This window comes from Bombus pyrosoma, linkage group LG1 (assembly GCF_014825855.1).
Source record: "Bombus pyrosoma isolate SC7728 linkage group LG1, ASM1482585v1, whole genome shotgun sequence".
In the NCBI taxonomy this organism is placed as follows: Eukaryota; Metazoa; Arthropoda; class Insecta; order Hymenoptera; family Apidae; genus Bombus; species Bombus pyrosoma.
In genome coordinates this window covers 847,305-870,535 of record NC_057770.1, presented here as the reverse complement: position 1 = coordinate 870,535, position 23,231 = coordinate 847,305, and the positions used below count along the sequence as shown (strand labels likewise).

The 23,231-nt window shown below is 33.3% G+C and overlaps 4 protein-coding genes across 13 annotated transcripts; 2 read left to right on the top strand and 2 right to left on the bottom strand.

The window, feature by feature from the left end:
* Positions 1-264: 264 nt before the first annotated feature.
* On the bottom strand, positions 265-9,494 carry LOC122566331 (microtubule-associated serine/threonine-protein kinase 3). Of its 6 annotated transcripts, none has more exons than XM_043723473.1 (23): positions 9,085-9,494; positions 8,731-8,949; positions 8,384-8,602; positions 8,224-8,303; positions 8,023-8,125; positions 7,543-7,606; positions 7,150-7,252; positions 6,845-7,068; positions 6,692-6,767; positions 6,378-6,608; positions 6,083-6,314; positions 5,674-6,008; positions 5,427-5,599; positions 5,296-5,366; positions 4,992-5,219; positions 4,690-4,917; positions 4,066-4,615; positions 3,717-3,901; positions 3,419-3,639; positions 3,012-3,344; positions 2,657-2,722; positions 1,885-2,374; positions 265-1,666 (listed from the first exon to the last, which is right to left on the bottom strand). In XM_043723473.1, the coding sequence occupies exons 3-23, from the start codon at positions 8,559-8,561 to the stop codon at positions 564-566; spliced, it is 5,274 nt and encodes a 1,757-aa protein (XP_043579408.1). In that variant the 5' UTR covers positions 8,562-8,602; positions 8,731-8,949; positions 9,085-9,494; the 3' UTR covers positions 265-563. The 6 variants fall into 6 exon arrangements, with proteins under 6 accessions (XP_043579408.1, XP_043579382.1, XP_043579390.1 ...); XM_043723447.1 differs by having other exon boundaries at positions 7,543-7,624; positions 9,065-9,493; XM_043723455.1 differs by having other exon boundaries at positions 7,543-7,624; positions 8,731-9,017; positions 9,085-9,493.
* Positions 9,495-9,625: 131 nt separating this feature from the next.
* Positions 9,626-12,653, top strand: LOC122566487 (metalloendopeptidase OMA1, mitochondrial-like). Its single transcript, XM_043723806.1, has 7 exons — positions 9,626-11,155; positions 11,222-11,358; positions 11,428-11,613; positions 11,700-11,807; positions 11,923-12,120; positions 12,200-12,379; positions 12,463-12,653. The coding sequence occupies exons 1-7, from the start codon at positions 10,846-10,848 to the stop codon at positions 12,568-12,570; spliced, it is 1,227 nt and encodes a 408-aa protein (XP_043579741.1). The 5' UTR covers positions 9,626-10,845; the 3' UTR covers positions 12,571-12,653.
* On the top strand, positions 12,467-17,284 carry LOC122566402 (integrin alpha-8-like). 5 transcript variants are annotated; one of them, XM_043723632.1, is made up of 19 exons: positions 12,467-12,556; positions 13,075-13,272; positions 13,339-13,477; positions 13,555-13,619; positions 13,691-13,841; positions 13,904-13,989; positions 14,055-14,243; positions 14,340-14,439; positions 14,506-14,683; positions 14,755-14,942; positions 15,002-15,147; positions 15,217-15,648; positions 15,723-15,892; positions 15,963-16,146; positions 16,207-16,537; positions 16,648-16,744; positions 16,832-16,961; positions 17,021-17,077; positions 17,141-17,284. In XM_043723632.1, exons 2-19 carry the CDS (start codon positions 13,195-13,197, stop codon positions 17,141-17,143), a joined length of 2,724 nt encoding a protein of 907 aa, XP_043579567.1. In that variant the 5' UTR covers positions 12,467-12,556; positions 13,075-13,194; the 3' UTR covers positions 17,144-17,284. The 5 variants fall into 5 exon arrangements, with proteins under 5 accessions (XP_043579567.1, XP_043579554.1, XP_043579556.1 ...); XM_043723619.1 differs by lacking the exon at positions 12,467-12,556 and adding an exon at positions 12,614-12,939 and having other exon boundaries at positions 13,026-13,272; XM_043723621.1 differs by lacking the exon at positions 12,467-12,556 and adding an exon at positions 12,615-12,939 and having other exon boundaries at positions 13,026-13,272; positions 15,023-15,147.
* Positions 17,285-19,787: 2,503 nt separating this feature from the next.
* LOC122566471 (nuclear RNA export factor 1-like) lies at positions 19,788-23,063 on the bottom strand. The gene is made up of 10 exons (XM_043723771.1): positions 22,547-23,063; positions 22,157-22,470; positions 21,994-22,080; positions 21,654-21,900; positions 21,385-21,578; positions 21,186-21,298; positions 20,905-20,941; positions 20,589-20,824; positions 20,314-20,518; positions 19,788-20,234 (listed from the first exon to the last, which is right to left on the bottom strand). Exons 1-10 carry the CDS (start codon positions 22,623-22,625, stop codon positions 19,800-19,802), a joined length of 1,947 nt encoding a protein of 648 aa, XP_043579706.1. The 5' UTR covers positions 22,626-23,063; the 3' UTR covers positions 19,788-19,799.
* Between the last annotated feature and the right edge of the window lie 168 nt (positions 23,064-23,231).

Sequence of the window (23,231 nt, the reverse complement as noted above, 5' to 3'; positions counted from 1 at the left end):
TGTAGCCCGAAGTGTAAATTACTCCAATTTTTTCGTTCTTATTTTCTTAATTTCTTGGAGAGAATTAGCAACTGTAATTTCAACAGACTGCGCTCATTTAAAACCGTTGAAATGGTAATTAATTGCAATATCCTCTACTTTCATCTGGATTACGTTTGTATTCAATGATCGTATGACAAAAATTACGGTTACAGAATAGCGGTAGCGTTTAAATACCGCCACGAGATAGAAATACCAGCTAAAGCTATGTGTTCAGGTATGTTATTCGATGGAAGCCTATAAATACTTAATTCGAATACAAACTTCCTTTTAAAGCTGTAAACATTAAACCAGTTTACCCTTTTTTTTTTTTTTTTTTTTGATTTATCATCTTTCTGATCTTACTCGAGTTACAATATGCATGTCCGTGTATCTATCAGACATTCGACTTTCTTCTTTCATAAAATTGTATCTTTTGTAAAACAGACAATTTGTTCCATTGGCAGAAGAAGTCGGATCATTACACGCAAACATTTTATCTCGCTATACTCTCAGATCTAAACGATCGATCGAACGATAATTATTTAATTGTTTTTCTTGTCCTTCCCAGTCCCCATAGCCTCAAATGTGTTTGAGTGTTGTGTGGAGGAAGTGTTACTTGAGCCGTCAGAGCTATCAATTTTGTACTTCTTCGATATTTTTCTCCCTTCCAGATTAGCCTCTGAATTTTTACCAGCTGCCTTTTGTTCGGTCACTTTATGAGGCACAGATGTTTTTTCATTGCCTTGAAGTAGTTTCTGCACCGCAGCTGGTGACACTTTCTCGTTGTTTTGAGATGACTTCTGCGATACACCTTGCATGAAGCCTCTTTCGTTGGCTTGCGATAATATTTTCTGGGCGGAAGATTGCAAATTCTTTTCACTGGCTTGCAACAATATTTTTTGACACGAAGATTGCGAGCCTTTTTCATTATTTTGTGATGATGTCTTTTGAGACGAAGCTTGCGAACCTTTTTCAATGTTCTGAGATTGCTTGTGAAATGTGCTTTGCGAACTACGCGCTTGTACATTAAAACAATTATCTGATTGAGCGCCCTCCTCAATCTTATTAATAGATAAAACTTCTAAATTTTTTATACACAAATTCTGCCTCTCTGTCTTCGATTCAACACGATTACTACGGTCACCAATATTCTCTGATTCTGTCAACTTACTCATAGACGTGTTATTTTTATCCATCTTATCTAAAGGTAGAACTTCCTTCGAGTAATCGTCAGCCTTTGAACCGGTCGGTGAATCCTTCTCCTCTGCTATTCTGGGCAGCTGTGTGCTGCCGCAAGAATTAGATATACCTACGTTTCCCAAATTTATCGATATCCCATGAGATATTTTCGAATAATCCGACTTTGATTCCGTTGACACTTTCTTCTCCACTTTTGAGTCGTTTGGTTCTTTGAAGCTATCACTGCACTCCTCGGAGGTTTCTGAATAGGATTGCGCTATAGTTGCACGTGGAGTTACTTTCACCACTGTGTTTGCCAACGGTGAGATCGATGTTTTGTTCTCCGCAGATCGAGGATGAAGTCTGTCTGGACTAAGCGCCCTTCTTAACAAAGGAGAACCGGGCTCTGCTGACTTCGGTCGTCCATAACTTTTTTTCTGATTGTTAGGCGTTGATAAGCAGACACCTAAGTGTTTCAAACATATTTATATCGATCATCTTATGATCATGTCCGCTTGTTTATAAATGCAACATTTTAATTTAACTCTATGTATAATACTAACTTTTTCTATCGCGATTTTATATATACGATTACTTAAAGTTAAAAATTGTTTGCTGACAGTTCAAAGTCAAATCAAGTATTATTTCAAAGTTACTAGCTTCGTATGTCGATTTATATATTACCTGGGCTATAGGACTGCGTAGTATTTGAGCTACCGGGTTGATGTCCCGTAGGAAACGCTAGCGGACTAGGACTTCTAGTAGGACTGGCTGGAAGGGGCGATGGACTCGGAGTTCTCGCCAATGGAGACAATGGTATATGTCCCACAGATTTTCTACGATTCGGCGAATGAATGTTCTTTGCAGCTGTGTGTAATTTGTGCTTCAAACCGTGAAGCGTGCTCGGCCTCTGGTAATGAGACTGATTGGCGATAGTCGGTAGATTTGCAGCAGACGTAGTGGAGCCCGGAGACGAAGAGTTTGGACTGGAACAGGGACTTGAATTCCCCGTGGAGTGATAAGAATCCGAGTTAACGCGATTTGTTGGTGGTGACGGGCTGCAGACAGACTTTGTACAGGCTGCAAAATATGGTGACGTTTCTTGAGAACGTGTGAATGACTGGAACGACCGACTAGGTGTTACCATTGACGGCGAACAGATTCCCGCAGCCATCTGCAAAAAGGTCGCGTAACGTTTCTAGCCAATAGGTATGCTAGTATGTACTAGCCAGAAGATGAAACATCAAACTCTCTTCTTTCGAACACTCAAATATTTTTTGTGATCAGTGTACGGTGTAAAACTTTGACATTGTCACGGTCAATTAAAAAAAAAAACAGATATGTAAAAGCTGTGATTTAGCCACGGGATTATATCGGGCAAATAAGTATCGATCAAAGAAACAGCAACTAAAATGAAGTTAGCAAGAAGTTCACGGAACGTTACGAAAAATCATACCATAAGTGGAGGTTTGCTGTCGCTGGATAGAATGGGTGCTGACAATGGACAACTGATAGTTAATGGCTGCAATAAAAAAAGTAATACTTAACATAATAAAGTGTGTTGCATAGAAATTGCCGGTGCTTTAGTATTTATGCCGCGCGTAGTATAGTAGTAGCAGTAGTAGTTTCGTGTTAAAATAAAAAAGAAGATTGTACAGATATACTCGTACATTCACAATTTAAGGCGTTCTCCAAAATGTTCGCAAGTGATCTGACAAAAGCCACTAACACGTATCTTCAAATTAATTCGTTTAGATTAATAGAAAAAGAGAAAGATTAAAAGCAAAAAAAGAAGTACACTTTTTCTATACCTGTTGCATCTCTACACTAGCTCGTTTCGAACTAATTCGTTTAAAAAGGGACGTCTTTCGTTTCTTATCGGAATGATCACGTTTTAGTTTGCGCTGTTTATGCAGCGTTCTGCGTGCCATTTTGCTCTGAGTCAGATCTCTTCTCCTTCCGCCCGTCTTAATACTAGTATTTTCTAATGGTGTACTACGCAATGTTACGTGATCGCCACCACTCAACATCAATTGAAGAACTTGTATATGATATAAACCCTGGACTGGCTCGCCATTTATATGAGTTATAAGATCTCCTGGTCTTAAACCAGCTTCAAAAGCTGGACTGGATTGATCTACAGCCTATAGAATATGGAATAAATTCAAATAAACTATACATACTGAAATTTGACTTTGTGTAACTATTTGTAACATACCATAACCAAATGATGCATAGTGTAAAAATCACTGTCACCATAATAAACCCTGATAGTGTGCACAGTGAAGCCAAATCCACACGGCCCTCTTCGAATGATAATAGGAGGTTTTAGGCTAGTTACTAGTGGACTCAGTTCGCGACAAGGGGATGTATCTCTTGAAGAGGCAGTGGATGATCCACCAGGAGATTCGATTGGTTGAGTATTTAATGACGCATCATCTGAAAAGTGTGACTTCGTAATTAAAATTGAACATTAGAACGTAACACGAAATAATTTAATTCATAATAATATGTACAAGAGAAATCACTGGTTGGTATAACTAAGGACAATCCACTAGTGGATGCGGACTTAATTACGGACCGCGACTTTTGTTTCGCGGATGGAATAATTGATATGGCGTTGAATGATTCGAAAGAATCGGTACTAGAATTATGCTTGCTTTCCTCGGTTGTATCTCTGTTTGCAGCAAATAAATCCAACCTGAAATGAAATTTATTTGTTATAACTACACATATATAATTTTTTATCCATCATGCTTTGAAAATTGGATGGCTTATATGTATATTATTGAATTCAATGACAGTGGAGCTAATTTCGTGATAATGATTATAATGTTCGAGCTGATGTATGTTTGAACGACTCACATGTGTTCATCATCAATGCATATACTGAACCTGGGCAGCTTATCACGGGAATGCACGTGTCGTTTTCTCTGGATCTGCGGACTGATATCCTCAGACTCCGTTTGCGAGGAATCGGGTGTACTCAAACTGATGCACGTCCCTTCTATGTGACTGTTTTTAATAACTGTTAGTTGGGACTCGCCACTGGTCACCGTGGCAGGACTCGTGAATGACTTGTCCGCCTTTGGTGGCGTTTCGATGTACGTGGTATTTCTAATGGACGAAGAACATCGATTCTTTTCTGACGGAGTTGATTCCGCTAATTTGGATGGAGGAGTAGTTGAGCTATTAGATCCGAAAGACAATTGCGCGACTGTGCGTTCAAGCTCAGTACGGAATAATTGCTTCTTTGAGACATCCGACTCTGTTTGTTCAGGATTTATCTGCGGTGGACGGGTTTGAGATATTTTTCGTGACTGCGGAGAATACGAGGAAAACGATCCGAACAAAGGGGAGTCATCGGTGTCGTCAGTATCGTCGCCTATATCGTGATTATATCTATCCATACGAGCTAAAATAGTACAGATTTGTTAATTTTCAATATTAATACTAGGATAGGAATTATATCGCATGTGTTATACGTACTATCAAAGTAGCTTGTATCTTCGTCATTGATTAATTGAGGTACGAATTCAGCCTTTTGTCTGAGTAAACTATTCCAATTTACTCCATAAAAATATGGGTGCTCTTTTACTTCATGAGATCCACCAGTGCCTAAACGATCTCTAGGACTTTGTTGAAGCAACGCTGTTATAATATCTTTTGCTTCTGGCTGAATAGGCCAATCATCTTCATCCGGCCAATCGATATCATCTAGGCGTAATTATTTTGTTTATATTATTAAGTACTTCTCAAATATTTTGTTTATATCTTATATCAATATTTACCGTTAACAGTATGAGCAAACAACTCTTCCGGAGTATCACCAAAAAATGGTACACAGCCAATTAGAAATTCGTACAATATAATGCCCATAGACCACCAGTCAACAGGTTTACCATATCCCTGGCGTAATATAACTTCAGGGGCGATGTATTCAGGTGTGCCGAACACTTGTTTATCGGAAAATTGTCTCGTATCCCTATCTATGTATCCTTCGTAAAGATTTGTCGCCACTGAAAACGAAAAAAGAACTTCGTTCGACGATCATTAAGGTATATTTCACGAACATCGATCTTTTGTGCCACTTACGGGACATAAGACCCATTTTACTGAGACCAAAGTCAGTAAGCTTAATGTGACCAAGGGCAGTAATAAGTAAACTAAAAAAGAAGCAATATATGAAATAGTGAATGAATTAATAACATGCTTTTCTTACGTACTTGTCAGGTTTCAAATCTCGATGAACAATACCGTAACTGTGCAAATATTCAACAGCTAAAACGGTTTCTGCAAAATAAAATCTTGCCATGTCCGGTGGCAATGGACCGATATTTTTTAAAAGATTCGCGCAATCTCCACCCTCTACATATTCCATTACTAAGCACAAGTGCTTCTATAATCAAATGTTTGTTAACAGATATTATTTAAATTTTACATATGTAATTTTATATATGTGTGTGTACTCACTTTTGTCTCGAAGCTGCAGTACATAGAAACTACAAATGGATTGTCTGTAAAGCTCATTATATCTCTCTCAGCAAAAACTTGTTCTACTTGATTTCTTAGCATTAAATTGTTCTTATTTATTTTCTTCATAGCAAATCTTTGTCGTGTAGTTTTCTCCTTAACCAAATACACTGCGCCGTATGCACCATTACTAATGAGTTTCAATACTTCATAATCGCCTTCACAAGGAACGCGGTGAGATTTTTCATCGTCTTTATTTGGACTTGAAGCGATTTGTAAATTGCTATCGCTCGAACTTGCCGAATCTTCTAGCTTATTTAAATCTTCTTGCAGCTCTAAGATATAGTGACATAGTGAATATGCACAGAATTTAGATGAATAGATGAAAGGATTATACAAGAAATGTTACCTGATATTGGATCTCTATTAAGAGAAAGTTTGTTAATAATATACTGAGGTATATCGTTTTTTATTCCCGCATTAATTTTTGCTTGACCTTCAGCCTGTTCGAGTAAATGATAAAACTCCTCTGGATCAAATTCTAAACATTCCAATAGACGAGCTGGACGTGATATTACTAATAGTAATTTTTTGATAAGCCCCGTTAATCTTGTTGCTGCATCAAGTGACTTATCTTTTGTCTATAAATAAAGACGTTTATTCATTGCTTATTTATTTTATCATGTAAATTTGTATACAATTACCTCCATCAACAAATGTTCCAAATTTTCACTCATTTCGTAAAAATATCTAGTTGTAATTAATTTTTCCTGAGATTTTTGTAAACAGTCCCTCGCCATTTCAATTACTTGATGATGCACAAACCGTAAAATCGGTAGTGAATCTTGGGTCATATTTGCCATTACCTCATATTCATCCAATTCCTTGTTTTCATTAATAAAATTAGTTAAACGTTCTTCCATTTGCTGTGTTGCCTAATCAAATAAAATTCTTAAGTGAAATCGTAAATATAGTATTATGTCATCACGATATACATATACTTTTTATTACAATGTACCTTTGGAAATCTTTCCTTATAAAGAGTATTCATCATAACAATTTCGCTGTCCAATACAGGAGATCGACTCGGACTGCTATAATTTAAACAAATACGTACAATTGAGCTTAAATGTAATGTCTGAAAAATAGAAATCATATCAACAGTATTTACCTTAAACTTCGTGACCGCGGTCTGTGTAACGGTGACCTACGACCTTCTTCATCGAGACTGAGAGATACACTGCCTGGAATACTAGAAATACTAGATCCTGGAAAACCTGGATGCGAAGAACACGGCGTGCCGGGTTTAGAAAAATGGCAAGAAAGCATACGTAATTCGTCCTTGGTGGGAACATTTGGAAGTTGGTGCAAGCGTTCTTGACTCGAGTACTGTGACTAATCGAGTATATTAGTTAATAGACTTCTTTAAGATTATTGTAGGTATCTTTAAACGAATTATCCAGATAATTAACTAACCGAAACATTACTGGAACCTGGTGTCGTACCATAACCACTAGATGGTAAGCTAGCAACTGACCATCGTCTGCCATCTCCAGTTCCTGTTGTACCTCCACCAATCCTTAAATATTATGTGCATTTAAGTATGAAAAATTAACTTTACAATAGATGATACATGCTACTTAATAATGCTAACATATACAAGAAAAGCCAACCACTTGTTAACAAGAAATCTTACAGCCATATTCTCAGTTTTTTATGAAAGATTTCACAACCTAGTTACTGCATCAGCATTTGTTTTCTTTACTATTAATAATGTATTAAAAATATAATGCTGACAATGACGACACCTACTTATATAGGTAAACAGATCAGATTTAAACAGACTAAAAGTAGTTATGAAATAAATACCTTTTAATTGGAGCAAAAGCAAAATGTGGACTGGATGACATCCTAGGACTCTCTAGAGGACTGCCTACAATCGGGACAAATGCTATATCAGGAAATAAGCAGTAAAAAAGAAATTAGTTTTCTATGATAATTGAATTGTAAAAATAATATAAAATACACGTTTCTAAGTAATTAACAAGTAATTTGTTTTTAAGGACATCTTTTTAAAGGTAAAAGTTAAAGTTTCTAAATCTAACTGCATAGACTGCAAATTGCGTTACGATTTTTTAATCAAGGATATATGTATTTATGATGTATATATGTATGTAAATATATGTATTTAAAAATCTTGGGTAAGGGTATGCCAGAATGCTTATATAACATTCTCATAAAATACATAGCACTCATAAATAATTTGTACATAAACAATATATAAAATATCATTGATGAATCATTTGAATAATCAGAAACAACGCATTAAAAAATAAAATTTTATATCACCTGACAATGGTGAATGACAACGTGGTAAAGTTGGAGATGTTGTTGCAATAAAAGATTTACGATGAGCTGCTTTAGCAGCACGCCGGGGAATGTTAAAATCACGCTAAAACAGACAATATGCATATTATATATTTGGCTTATGCGATAATTATTATTAATCTGTGTATTTATATTTAACACTTAATGGTAAATGTCACTAACCACGTGAACAGATAACGAAGGTGCAGACTTCCCAATTGCAGAATTCCTCATTCGAACCAGATTTGAGAGTTCTCCACTAACTGCAGATATTAAACTAAATGTCAAGCACTATAAAGAAATAAATAGGCAAATAAATGAAATATGATAAATCTTTATTAACCAGGTCGAACTGGAGCTTCCTTGCTTTCTACTTTTGGTGGAATTGGACGTTTTTGCACTTCTGCTTCAGTGCTGCAAGCAGATTCTTCGCTTTCAGCCTGATCAAATACAAGTACTCTTGCAGAATTGCCATGAGAACGAAGACGAGGTCTACTTGGTCTATTTCTATTCTGATCCATGTTTTTTTTCTATTTCTTTTACCCTTAATTATTTATGTTACCTAAAATTAAATCAGTCTTTTAACAACTTTTCATCTTTTTTATCATTTTGGAAGAAACATTGACATTATTAAAGAATTGAAGAAGAAATTCGAAAAAGAAAATATGAATATAAAAGGTAAATATATACCTGATTCAATTCGTCTTATTCAGACGGAAGCAAAACAAAGCGGTAGGCAAGTCCGATAAACAAAACTGTCGAAAAATTCACAATCCATTCTTTCTCGTGAAAGTTCGATCGAAGTCAAAACTGACAGTTCAAAATCGGCCAAACATACCAGTCGAGGAACCATTTGTGTGTTCGTACTTTTGATGGCTTAAAATGCCGTCTCGGACACAATCCTTTCTTCTGTTGGTGTTGTTGCATGAAAATTCATAACATATAAGAAGACAGGAAATAAATTATGCTCTGGTCGACTGAAAAAGGAATCGTAGAGGCGGTTCGAAGAATCGAACGGGCAGACCTGTTTTAAATAAGATGTACCTGTAGATGAAGGACAGAGAAACGTTAACCCGATGGAAGGGCAGAACCAGGGATACAGAAGATTCGGCGAGAGAAACAAGAGAAGAAAACACACAACACTAAGCACACATAATGGATACGAAGAGCAGAAAGAAGATAAAAGGTGCACGATTTACCGGGCACAACGGGCATGTCCTCCGAGGACAAGCGGCCCGGGAGTGAGCAGGTGTCGTAGTCCCGAGTCTAGACTCGCATTTTTCTCCTCACCGTAGAAATTAATTACGAAACGCGGACCGACCATGGGTTCTGACTCATGATGGACGTATACACATGTACGTCCTCGCACACACATACATATATACATACATACATACACACTCGTGTGCCTGCATTTACACACGAACGCACGCGCAAATACCGGCGCATGAAAACGCGCACAAATACACGCATCCTTGGCCGCTAGCTGCACCGAGAATCAACACCGAACCCTTTATAGCAGACGTACGAGTACGTGCTTTCTGCTTCGTTTACTGTATCGGTATATTGTTCTTAGAAATTTCATCGTTTTCATATTCAATATTCAATTGAATTCCTTCCTAATTTGTATCTCCATAAATTTATCCCTGTCCGGTTTATTTTCAAGAATGATCAGTATATATGCATATATACGTCATATGCATTTAAGTCTCGTTTGTGAATTTTTCGTTTTATTTTCTTAGTAATCTTCGCACGAGTTTCTTAAATATTTTTATTCTAACCGAATTGACTTGTTTTCGTTTCGTTCTTTTGATATTGATAACTAAAGAGGAGACTAATATGTACCTTAAAATAATGTTGGTCATTTACATATATATTGTTTGAAAGTTGAACATTATAAATAAACATAAACAATTATGCAATTTTCCAATTATTTGTGAAAAAATAATTTACTAGTTATCCCTAAAGAATGGCATAAGATTGAAAGACATAAATAAAGTATACGTATAATTGTCTTTCTCAACATTTTTTATGCAAAGTGATTTTAAGATATTTTACGTTTGCAGAGATATATTGTATATTGTAAGATACAAGAAACGAGAAAATTAATTGAGTATCCTCGATTTGTGGTTAATTTGGAAAAGAAATTAGATTATATGTATTAGTTTTGATCAGCTATTGTAACAGCTATTAATCGATCTTGCCTGAATTATCGATTATAACCTTACGACAAATCTCTAACATTACATACGTTAAATAGTTTTTAAATATTCAGTTAAAAATATAATTAGATATAATGAAATTTCGAGATTCATTTAAATACGTTGGAGCATTTCATTTTTTTTCCTCAATACAATGTTACAATTCTTAAGTACATTGCTATTCGCAAAAAGGTCATTTAAAGTGTCAACAGTCCACATCTGTACGAAGGAAAGCGAAGCTGCCTTTTTTGACACATATCAGCTGATGCATCAATACACTGATACCATTACAAAAAGCATTTGTCAGGCATTCGTATACCGGACTTACGGTTTTCTTTCTAAAAATACTGTACTCTTTAACGCAAGCAACATACATTACAGTATATATAGCATATGCTCTTCCTCTTTTTTCCCTTTAAATTTTTCTTTTTTCATCTGATCTTCAGCAACAAGATGTATCCTAACCTTATATTATGCCATACAAAATAATTATCGTTTCAGGAAAGACCCATGTAAAGTTTTTCTGTTTATAACCTTCGTAAAGATTTATTGAAAAGTTATACTGCTATAATGGTTTCAATTATATAAATGTTCTGAATAAATAATGTATTTCAAATATCTTCGATTAACGACTGGTAGAGCTTTAACATGTACAAAAAGAAATCTATTGTATAGTACCAATTATGGAACATTTCCGATTCAATGTAAAAAACTTGAGAGAAGATGGCAGGGTTTGAAATTTCAAATGTCAAATTTTCATACAACTCAAAGATTAAATTATCCTGCACCATTAATTCTGTGCTTTGGATCAATCTGTTGTGGTCATTTTGTAAGAAAATGGTGGTTGAAACAAACTATAGAACGACAGCAAAAATATATAAGGTGGTTTAAGCGAAGGAAATATACTATTTATGGTATACTATTTGTCACTTATAAGTATTTAAAATAACATAAGAAATATATGTTATATGTATTTCTAGGTTCTTTGGGATTTCTATCTTTCATTTTATTTGTTTATTGCTTGATACATTTGGAGGAAGATCCAGTAAGAAAGAAACCACGTTTAATTTTAGTTGATCAAGCTCAACAAATTGAAAGCTCTAAAATTATATTTCAAGTATGTATTTAAAAATCTGGGTGAACTGAAAATAATGGCAGTATTTCACATAGTCACAAATTTATATAGGTAATAGTGCAAAATCAGAAGAACGTGGTACCATTGCATGATCCCAAATATAAAATAATTGCCACAGCACTAAAGCGGTTGATAAACTCTAATAAAAATTTATTTAAAGACACTGATTGGACTATTACTATAATCCATCGTATGTTTAATAATATAGCATCATTTCCTAATGTTATGATCTTACCAGTATGTAGATCATCTACATATATAGAAAAGTGAAATAAAATTTTACTCCACATAATAAAAATTATATTTTATTTTAAATGTTTTAGGATAGAAATATTATTGTAATTGTTGACATCTTCAACTTTATTAAAAGCAGTGATCAACTAACGTTTATTTTAGCCCATGAAATGTCACATGATATGCTTCTTCATATAGTGAGTTATAATTAGTTTGTAAATGACATTTTTAATATTTCATAATTAATATTTCATAAAAGAAGAAAATACTAATCTAGGAAATAATAATTAATGATAATATAATCGTTCCTAGTCAGAAACATTGTCTTTTGGAGTGATATACTACGTTGCAACTATTGTATTTTCATTTCTAATTTGGGTATTTTATGAAAGTAGAGCAGCAGCTACACTTTGTTCAACTATGTACATATTGTTTGCTGCCATTTTTTCTTGGTACAAAAGACAATCTGAAACTGAGGCTGATGAAGTTGGACTTGAATTAGCTGCAAAAGTGTGCAATTTTTATTTATTATAGCTTTAGAATTTTGATAACTTGCAATTAGTCCTAAAAATATTTCTTACGTTTCTAGAGTTGTATTGACCCTAGAGAAGTTTTAGTATTCTGGGAAATGATGAAAAAATTTGAAGAACTTACACATCAGGATAAATTTCAAATACCATTATTTATGGATCACCCTACTTTAGATAAGAGAGAAAAGAGAACTATCCAACTAATGCCTACAGCTTTGGAATTAAGGAAACAAGCCAAGGTATACTTACAATCTTTGATTATTTAAAAGTATAAATGTCACATTAGAAATATATAAGTTGTAAATATGTTTTATATATGTAGTGTCCTAAATTACCAGCGAAGGACCCACGAGATCGTTTACCATATTACATGAAGGATATCGAAAAACACATGCTAAAAAATTCAAAAATTTTAGGTATGCAATTTTAAATGCAGCTACAGATTCTTTTTATATATCCTTGTAATACGACGATGAGTTTGATGAAATAAATGATTCATTAGTCACAGTTAAATTGTATTATGATGACACATATCTCAATGATTGTATTATCGTTTGTCTTCCTGTGCTTGAATAAAAATTTGCGATAGTTTTATACTTTTTTCCGACGAGCACGTAAAGTTTGAATTCGCCACGATGGTTTACAGAATACTTGTTATAGAAATATTCCTCTTGTTCGTTGGAACAGTGTATGGATATAATGTAGACATAGATTTTCCTATTATTTATTCTTATAACGTTAATAATTATTTCGGTTACACTGTACGTTTATACTACGAACCGGACACTGATACACCCTGGTAACGTATATTATTCCTTGTATGTGAAATATCGATCAATTTGTTCTCTTAGATCGTATTTAATTTGTATATAATAATTACGAAAGGTTGATAGTTGGAGCACCGAAAGGAAATTATTCCTTGCCTTCTATACAGAGATTTCCGTACCTGATCGAACCTGGTGTCGTGTTCCGGTGTGCGATTAAAAATAGCAAATGTCAAATAATCAAGCCAGAAAAGATTGAGAACGAAAAAGGATACGAAACGCGGTTCGCAATGAACATACTTATACGGAAACAATTTGGTTGGTTTGGGAGTGCCATTTCTGTAGACGAAATAAATGGGATTCTGACAGTAAGTGGAATGTTAATAACAATTTCGTGATATTAAATATAATTTTTAATGACATTTTAATCATAGGTGTGCGCACCACGGACAATTGTAGTGATTTCAAAACCATTCACAAATATTAATTTCGAAACTTTGCAAGGCATGTGTTACAGTGGAAAAGTTTCTTCGGGCGTGTTGTCAATCGAAGACAAGAATCTTATGTCCTATAGTATGTAATTAATGATTAAAATTATGATTAATATTATAACATATGTATTAAATAATTATATCATTTCGATCGATTAGGTTTTGATTCGAAATTTTGGTACAATCCGCTTCATGGTTTTTCTGTTCATTATGCTTCAATGAAGGTATATAAATAATATTTTTGACTGCTATATTCTTTTATATCATATAGTAATGTTTTTGTAATAAAATTTAGCAAACCAAAGGCAACGAAGACAAAAAAGAGAGAAAAATAAATCGCATCATAGGGAAGCCAAAACACGAAGATTATGGCACCGTGGATGTAGTATATTTAAATGAAACGATGTCCATAGAGTTGTCGTTTCTTGACAATTTATCTCAGTTTGGTATGCCCTTTATACCGATAAACTTATTTTTATGATTAGTATGCAACGATATACATTTACAGGATACAGCGTTGAATCTGGATACTTTTTCAAAAAAGATCAATTACTCTTCGTCAGTGGGGCTCCCGGGTGGCACTATGTTGGCACGGTAATTAACAATATCTCGAAATTATATCAAATTAAAGATTTTCGATGAACAATTTCTTTCTCTAGGTAATAATAGTCAACCCAGAGTCCCGTGAGTTCGTTACAAAGCTAGATGGAACTCATATTGGCGAATTTTTTGGAGCCAGTTTGGCCGTAGGGGATTTAAACAATGACGGTCTAGATGATCTTCTAATTGGAGCACCCCTTTGGGGAGAAGATAACGGCAGAGTCTATGTATTTGTCGGTACATCCAAAGTAAGGAATATTTCGCGCTGAAAATATATTGTCTCGCAGTATATCGTACTGCGTAGTGCAGAGCCCTGGCGTAGGTACTTGATGTATTTCTTGCAGGGACAATTTGAAATGACTCAAATATTATACGGGACCGCAGAAGGAGGTCATTTTGGATATGCCATAGCTAGCGGTGATTTGGATGCTGATGGATTCGATGGTAATCCGAATTTATTTATATCAAATGGCATAGGTTTTCGTTGAATTTGTTTTCTTATTGCAATAGATATTATTGTGGGATCACCTTGGGAGAACGATGGCGTGATCTATGTATTCAATGGCGGTTCAGATTATCTGGAAGTGTCGGAGCGAATCGAAGCTGCAAAATTTTTACTGCGTCCTTCGCAGAAAATACAGAGATTTGGATTTTCAATATCAAAACCGATTGACATCGATGCAAATGGGTTGGTAAAACTCACCATACGATATTTAAATCTATTTGATCAGTACAGGTCCAATAATCTTCTACGCGCAGATATTTGGATATCGCAGTTGGCGCATACAAATCAGGACACGCTATAATACTACGTAGTAAACCAGTAACAAGAACACAACTTTTAATTGAGACTGTACCTAATACTTTACAAAGAGACGCTAGGCAATTCTTGGTTAAAATATGCCCGCTATACTTTGTACGTAATGTACGTTATAATAGTGAGCAAGGTACATGTATGTAATTATGTAAATCTTTACATACGGTTAAAGCTGTTTATATTTTTCAGTGAATCATAATTCATTTCTAGCTATAAAATCTAAGATTACAGTTACTATAGACGAACGTTACCAGCGAACTCAACAAACAATTTTGGAGTTGAAATCTTCTAACTTGACGTCAAATGTTTGCCTATCTGCTCAAGTTAATATTTCGGTAATATTAAGCATATTTTTGGGTCAATTTTATACTAACTTATGGTTTATTTAATATGATATTTCCCAGAGAAACATACGAGATTTTATCGAGCCGATTAGTATTTTTGCGAAACATGATTTTTTATATGATAATACGTCGAGTAATTTTTGCAAATACTGTCTTGTTGAAGAGCGAAACAATAAATTACAAACTGCTCAAGCTTTCCTTCCTTTCAACATCGGCTGTGGAGAAGATAAAGTTTGTAATTCTAATATATCCGCTACTGCAAAATTTTATAATATACAATACAATGATACGTGGGTTATTGGTTCGAGCGATATAAGTTTAGAAATCAGTTTGAAAAACTATGGAGAACCTGCGTACCTTACTATACTTGAGTTCACATTCCCTGAGAGAATAATGTTACGTAGCATTTTACCCTTTTGTCAAGAAGACAACTCGAAAGAAAATTTAATAGTAATCTGTGATACGGGAAACCCCATTTGGAACGGAGAGGAGGTACTTCGAAAATTTTCTTACAAATCGTATTGTTAATGTATGATAATAAAAATTTATGCTTTTTTTTTTTTTAGAGAAGTGTTAAATTAAACTTGGATATGAGACACTTAATTAATGGATCGCTGTATGACCATAATAAATTATATTTTTACGCAATCATAAAAACTCGTAGTATAAATCATGGAATGACAAACATAAGCAAAACTCTTAATTTAATAAACGAGGTTTCTCTATCTCTGCATGGGTTCGTATTATTTAGATATATTCGTCTTGTAGCAAATAATGCATTTGTTTTTACTAATATTATTTTTCAGGAAAGCAAATGAAGAAGCCTACTATTTAACTACTTTAAACGAAAGTTCTTCAAATATTACTTTTCAACATACTTATCAAGTGTATAAACTTGGAGCATCGCCTATAGAAGATGCACAACTTGTTGTTAAAGTGCCATTAGCTAAAGAAGACTCAACAACGTTGATATATATGTACAAACCTCAAGTAAGAATCTATGGACCCTCTTTCTTGTATATATAAATTGTCGATGAAATATGTTTTTAGCTATACATATCAGGGGAACTTTTTGAATGCTCTTCCGAGAGTACTTTAGTAGATAGTCAACTAGGTGAAGTTCAAGAGGAATCATTCTTAGATAAATTTGATATGCACGAAAGAAACGTAGAGGCTTCAGTCGTATACCTAAGTGACGCGAAGAATGTTCAAACTCCAGAAACATTGAACAAAAATTTGACAGATAATATTATTTATATAAATTGTTCAACACCTGAGATAGCTTGTACGACCATCGTATGCAGTTTAAATACGCTGAAAACGTTACAAGATGTTGGAAAGTTAGTGATTAAATTTTTATTAAATGTCGATAAATTTAAAGGTAATCACTTACATTACTCCTTCATACATATATATATATATATATATATATATATATTATAACATATGGTTACATGTTTCATTCGTTTACGCTTTTTTCGATACCTTAAGCCAACTTTAGGAATAAAAGAGCCGTTGTCAAATTTATCACCGAGGTGAACGTAGAAATCATAAAACCAGATGAAAGGCTAGATATCAATGGAACCCGGTAAATACATTTTACATTTTACTACGTATTTTCTAAATACTTATATCTACATATTATTTGAAATAATTTAAAAATGATTAAAAACAGTTCAACAGTAGAAGTTATGACAATGTTTTATTACACTCCAAAAATGGAAAAGCTACAGCTATGGATTATTATCGTTTCTGTTTTGGTCGGACTGTTATTATTATGCATTTGTGTCGCAATTTTAAACATGGTAAGATATCTTTTTATTGAACGTGATTATAACATGTTTTATTTAATAACATTTTTCAGTTAGGTTTCTTTAAACGGAAAGGGAAACAGGACTTAACGAAACAAGAAATTGATGAAGTAAGTATTCTATGGCATCTTGTGATTTTAAAAGTAAAAATTAATTAACATCTTATTCGCAAGTGATAGAAAGCGGAATCTCGGCGGTGATTGAGCCTGAGAACACGTGATATTCAGTGGACGGAAAGTACTTAAAAAAACATCAAATACTTCACATTTATTCTGTAAAAACCAAATTTTATTTAATAAATTTCTAATTTTTATTTACATTATATTTATTGCCTCCGATGAAAAACGCCTATATATTATGTATACAAATATCTACTTTTATTAATTACAAGTTATGTATTTCTATCTTGTATGTTATGTTCAAGTACCTTAATCCAACAAGTATACATAATGTAAAAATGTATCTTAAACATATACATTAATCAGTTATTTACATATTTCGCTTAATTAAAGATGAAGCTACAAACGCAATAGTTCGCAATGAAATATCAATAACATTTCCTACTGAATCAATCAATCTATTACTACATATGTAATGTATATGATAATAAAAATATCTTTTTCACATTTTCTTGTTTCCTTTTCTTCGTTTTCTCTTGTTCCTTTTGCTTTTTTTGAATGACATTCTTTCTATATAGTTAAACGAAAAACATTTGATAACAACTAGTAGCACATTGAAACAAATATTTTTCCCAAAAAACCTGCAGTACTGCTACAAACATTCTGTCATTTTAATAAGATCTGTACAGTATGTGAGCATAAATTATACTTTCGGTAATACATCAATCATGCTTATTTTATACAATTGTAATAACAATTCTATGTCGTAGAATAATTCTTTCAAACAAACTGCGTTACATCGAATACATTTTGTTCCATTCTTTAGTTTCGTTGTCATACATTCTGATCAGTTTCGTGTGCCAGTATGATTTATTATGTCTTTCAAAAAGACACAAAGTTGAGAGCCAGTTATAGCTCCTGTCTGCTCGACATCAATACAGCACGAAACTTTCTGTGGGTTCAGTCCGCAGGAGTAACTGATACGGTCGAGTGCAGTTCAGCCTTTTCAATGTACATGTTGGTTCTTAACATTGCACAAATATTGTGTGACTGTTTGTCGTAGCACATTTTGTTGCATATCGACAAGCTTTGACAAGAAAGCAGATCACTTCCTTGTTAGAATTCCAACTGATCCATCAGAACTATTGTTTTTCGTTCTTTCATCAGCGTCCTTCCTTTAAGTCACAAAGGCAATTCGACCATTTTCAGAAATGAATAAATTGAATAGGTTACATATCGTGAGGGCTAGTTCATCTTTATCCTCTGGATATGTGTAACATAATAGAGTGATATCGTTTTATTAAACGCGCATTCTTTATGGATACCAACGAATAATTTATGCTCACGAACTGTAGCTAATCTTTGGATTTGCAGATTTAACCGAAACATATGATGATGGATACAGATATCAGCAATGCATCTATATATAAATTTTCGCAAATTCCGAATGGTATAAAATTAACACGGTATTTCAATTCCTAACAACTGATACAAACATTTCAAGCTGGTTGATTCGTATCTCTTTTATTATTGATGTTAAATTCTTTTGCTAGAACTATTTTATCACAATAACTTTAATATCAAATTGATTAAAGAAATTCGCTATAGAGAGAATAGATTTTTTTCACGCTATGCGATAGATGTTTTCATTATTTAAATGTTCATAAAATTATGTAACATATTTATTATAAATACAAACAACCAGCATGATATGAAGTGAGATGTGATATAATCTTTCTAAGATTATACATTCATGATATTGTAGCCTTATTAAATTTAATGTAAACTAATCTATATCAAATACATAATGATGCTCATTTCATTTGAGACAGTTTAATCAAAGAAAGGCACAAATAATTACATAGTATTATAAAATTGTCTATTTACAAACGTTAGAATACTATCGCACACGTATTCTAGGATGGAACAAATGTATTAGATATAGATTACTTGAATCATAATATAAAATGCGCATCATTATATACATACGAAATATGATTCGTAATTGAACCAACAGTGCGAGAAATTGTGTTTGTGTTTCTCATAATGAACACAATGCTCATGCTCGATATAATTCTAAAAGTGAATTACAATTGTATGTTGTAAATAATTATAAGAAATTAAAATCTGAAGTTTGGAATATTGTATCGCTGTACGAAACTTCAGACATACAAAAATGAAAGTCAAAATCAATTGTATCGCACATTAGTAATAATATCCCCTGAAATTTTTTAAAGCTAAAAATTATGGTTAAATTTTAACTTACGAGAGACAACTACTCTTAAAATAAAAATAATATACATCTTGTATTCTTTAATGATAAAAGCATTATGCATTTCGTTAACATAAAAAGAAGATTGCTGTTAAATACATTACTTTGTGGAAAAATTATTGGCTACTTTCAGTATTTTACAAGAATCTTCTTCTTATTCTCTATAAAGACAATAAATGCATAAGACTTTAAGCAGTAATTTCTTATAATTACAAAGTAAGAAAAAAAAGTCAATGTTCATTTGTAACACATGATGAATGCGATTAAAATTAACTCCCTATTTTTAATGAGAAAAGAAAAAGAACTAATATCTAGGAAAACTGCACCTTTACACTGATTACAATACAAATGTATCATGTACTGTAAAGACACATGCAGCAGAAAAGAATAATGAATAAAATTGAAATTTCTCTAAGTCTTACTTATTCATGTATTATATTCTTATTTATTAAATGCTTCCGCTGGTACTTGTCCCCGCTTGTAAAATTCTTGAAACGCTGAAAGCGCATTGTCATAATTCCATGATACTTCTTCTAAACACTTTAAACTCCATTCCAAGTTCATGTTTGTTTGTTGGCTGAGCGTCATCGTCATTTGTTGTTTTACGTCTTCGGGTAACTGAACCGTTAATGATTTTTCATTACCGCTAATCGAAGGAGTCTGTGATCCTGGATCTGTCATTTGCGCTTGTGGTTGACTATTCAATTGTTTTAGTTGTGCGTCTGTCGGTTGACTGATATGTAGTTGTTCATTTCGAATACAGTAACCATTTCCTTCCGGTACTATTATAAAGGTTCGATTAAAGTAACGAATAGGCTGTTCTTTCTTGTCAAGCTCTTTGAACAGTCCAGTGACTGTAGTCAACATTATTCCATCCTAGAAATATAAACCTGCTGTATAACACAACGAATAGGTTGCACATTTCGTTTTTGTTTACAAAGAAATAAGATCTTACTGTAATCAGGCTGATGTCCATTGTGAATGTATTCAGATAGTGGGAAGTTTGCGGCATTTCAGAAATAAATGAAACTACGGGCAAACGACCATGTTTTAATAACTTCTGCCTTCTGTTTGTATCGTTTATTCTGTACAGGTTTCTATTGTCCATTAGGTTCTTGTTTTCCATTAGGTTTCTATTTTCCATTAGGTATCCATTTAATCTATAATATCCCGTTTATTAGTAAAATATATGTCGTTTATTTCCGAGTTAATCCGTATGCAGAAACTTACTTGTTAGTATAGTGAGGAGGATAAGACACAGTCATGCTAAAACACGCATGTTCGACATACGCATCTAGCAATGGTTGGCGATTCTCACTATCAAATATGAGAAAGTATTGCTGTAGAAATTGACTAGCAACTTCCTGTGCTTTTGTATTTGCAACAAACATCCTCTGAGAAGGGGGTATTTTGTTTCCTTCGTCCACTACATCGAATAAGATTGGCTTCGGGAGATCCATACCATCCTTATAAAATATTAGAAGTAGTTATTTCTATATTTTAAGAAGCATAGTGATTGATAATACGATTATCGTTTATTACTTACCAGTCGCAGGAGTTTAGGAAACCTTTTCCGCACGTCGCTGTTGTCAGGAAAGAAAAGCCAGAAGCCCGGAAGCTCCAAGTTAATCGTAATAACAGAAATATTTGCCTTATTAATAAAAGGTTTAAGATAATGGAACAAATATATAAATAATTTGGAATTTTCAAGAACTACTTATTACTTCATTTCGTACAACTTAAAAATATCATAGATATTCTAATAAACGCAGATCTGGAGAATCCCATTATCATGAAAAGGAAGATCGTATTGAAATAATAAATTACCTAATGTAGTCACTTTGTCGAGATTTATATTTGTTGCATATAGGGTTCCCTGCCAATTTAAGCTCCTCCAATTTCAGATCTTTGATAATATCCAATTGATTAATATCTTTTATCTACAAAACATTAATTATATATTGAATCAATCACTATGATATAAACGATAAAATACTCATAGCTTATATCAGCTTAAATTACATACCCTATTATCTCCAATATACAATATCTTTAACTTTAAAAATTTTCTATTCAGAATATTTAAATTTTGGATTGTCTGCAACTTATTTCCATCAAAATTTAATGCCTCTAAATCTGGTATGTATTCTGATACAATGTCTAACACTGCTTTCAATATTGCAGGTTGGAATAGTGCACAAAAGTAGTCGGAAACAAGATCTATAAAAATCAAAATTACTACAATATTCTGTACAAGAAATTTATGTGTAAAACATTACTTTAAATTTTTCTAACCTGGATCTCTGTGAAACCTTGATAAGTCTAGTGCATTTGTAGCATGCGTATATCGTTTAGCCATAGCTTGTTTCAATCTTTCTTTCAGTTTGGCATCAATTTCACACTGAGGAAACGGTGATTTTGAGACTCTTACTAATAATTTGTATCCATCAGTAGTTGTAATTTTACGATCACAATCAAGTAACGCAACTGCTATTTTCTCATCATCTACATAAAAATTGGCTTCATTTCCAAAAACCCGATACTGTTGACAAATTTTTACATTTTGTACAGAGTTAACACTTTGTAATTATTTTATTTATAATTATATGATGTAATTAAAATGTTTCACATTTACCATTATTGGAACAAAAGTTTCTGGCGCTATATAACTAAGAAGATTATTTATTATATAATCTTTATCATATTTCTGTCCATATGGTATCTGTAGTCAAAAATGATTTTTATGATTAAAACTAAAACTAAATTGAACATTAAAATTTATGTCCTGATATACTTACAGTAATTTTATACCAATTAGTATCTCCCATAGGAAATCGCTTAGGTCTAGGAACTAAACTAGTCCTATATCTTCTATGAGGCACAGGACTATTTCTTCCACGTTGCGTCCTTCTATTTCTTCCTGTCATAATAACTTGCCTATTATTATTATTATTATTGGAACTTGTTGCCATTTGTACATCTTCATCTAAGCATGCTAATGTTAGACTTCTAGGCACATCCCTTGTTGGTCTTGCTTGTGTTTTGAATGATACTCTAGGCCTATTACCAAGATATGAACCTCTGTCATTTCTGGGTACACGGTCATCGTGTCCTGTGTAAAGCAAAAAATTAATGTAGACACGACCAATTTCACCCAAGTTTATTACGAGTAATGACGAAAAATATACCAAAATAGTGTTTTTCATCAAAATTCCCAGGTCTTCCACCTCGGCCACCCCATTGCGGTTTATTTGATTTTTTCGGCATCTTTTACGAATTAGGTAACACAAAAACACAAAAGATCACAAACAAAGTGCAACGATCATTGCAAATTTCGATAGTTATAGAAACATTAAGACATAAATAATCCTTTTGTACACTTAATCAAATTATATATGTTATATCTATAGTAACAACAATGATAATATGTTGGTAAAAATGGTAGCTTCAACGTATTTTCCTCTGTACTTGACCCGTTTTAACAAAGAGCAAAAATATACTACAGCTCACGAAACGGCTTGCACACAACTCGGCTTCATTACCACAAAGCGGAAATAAAATGGCGGGTCAGCAAGGAAGATGTAATTTACTTCAGATCAATGATAAAAAGCGCGCGAAAATACAAAATATTAAAATTTAAGAATATCTTGTGCATCTGTTCAGATTATAGTTATGAATTACGACGGAAAGATAATTGTCATATAGTATGTAATTGTAGTACAATGTAATATGTAATCTATATTAATAGGTAAAGGAATCAATTAATTTTTCTTGAATTTATAACTATCTCGTTTGTCAGTAAACGAGATCGTTGCGTGGCTGTTCAGAAATTCGGAGAATTTCAGGTTGGGTTGTTACCCATCAAGTACAAAA

Excerpts from the sequence above, each read along its gene's own strand:
- LOC122566331 (XM_043723447.1), bottom strand. The coding sequence starts at position 8,561 with ATGGATCAGAATAGAAATAGACCAAGTAGACCTCGTCTTCGTTCTCAT. Across the intron at positions 6,009-6,082 it reads TAATAGAGATCCAATATCAG|AGCTGCAAGAAGATTTAAAT; the intron begins GTAACATTTCTT and ends ACTATATCTTAG. Across the intron at positions 2,723-3,011 it reads CTAGTGTAGAGATGCAACAG|CCATTAACTATCAGTTGTCC; the intron begins GTATAGAAAAAG and ends TTTTTATTGCAG.
- LOC122566471 (XM_043723771.1), bottom strand. The coding sequence starts at position 22,625 with ATGCCGAAAAAATCAAATAAACCGCAATGGGGTGGCCGAGGTGGAAGA. Across the intron at positions 22,471-22,546 it reads TGATGAAAAACACTATTTTG|GACACGATGACCGTGTACCC; the intron begins GTATATTTTTCG and ends TGCTTTACACAG. Across the intron at positions 20,519-20,588 it reads CCTCCTCACTATACTAACAA|ATTAAATGGATACCTAATGG; the intron begins GTAAGTTTCTGC and ends GGGATATTATAG.
- LOC122566487 (XM_043723806.1), top strand. The coding sequence starts at position 10,846 with ATGTATTTCAAATATCTTCGATTAACGACTGGTAGAGCTTTAACATGT. Across the intron at positions 11,614-11,699 it reads CTAATGTTATGATCTTACCA|GATAGAAATATTATTGTAAT; the intron begins GTATGTAGATCA and ends TAAATGTTTTAG. Across the intron at positions 11,808-11,922 it reads ATGATATGCTTCTTCATATA|TCAGAAACATTGTCTTTTGG; the intron begins GTGAGTTATAAT and ends AATCGTTCCTAG.
- LOC122566402 (XM_043723619.1), top strand. The coding sequence starts at position 12,776 with ATGGTTTACAGAATACTTGTTATAGAAATATTCCTCTTGTTCGTTGGA. Across the intron at positions 13,273-13,338 it reads AAATAAATGGGATTCTGACA|GTGTGCGCACCACGGACAAT; the intron begins GTAAGTGGAATG and ends TTTTAATCATAG. Across the intron at positions 13,478-13,554 it reads CAAGAATCTTATGTCCTATA|GTTTTGATTCGAAATTTTGG; the intron begins GTATGTAATTAA and ends TCGATCGATTAG.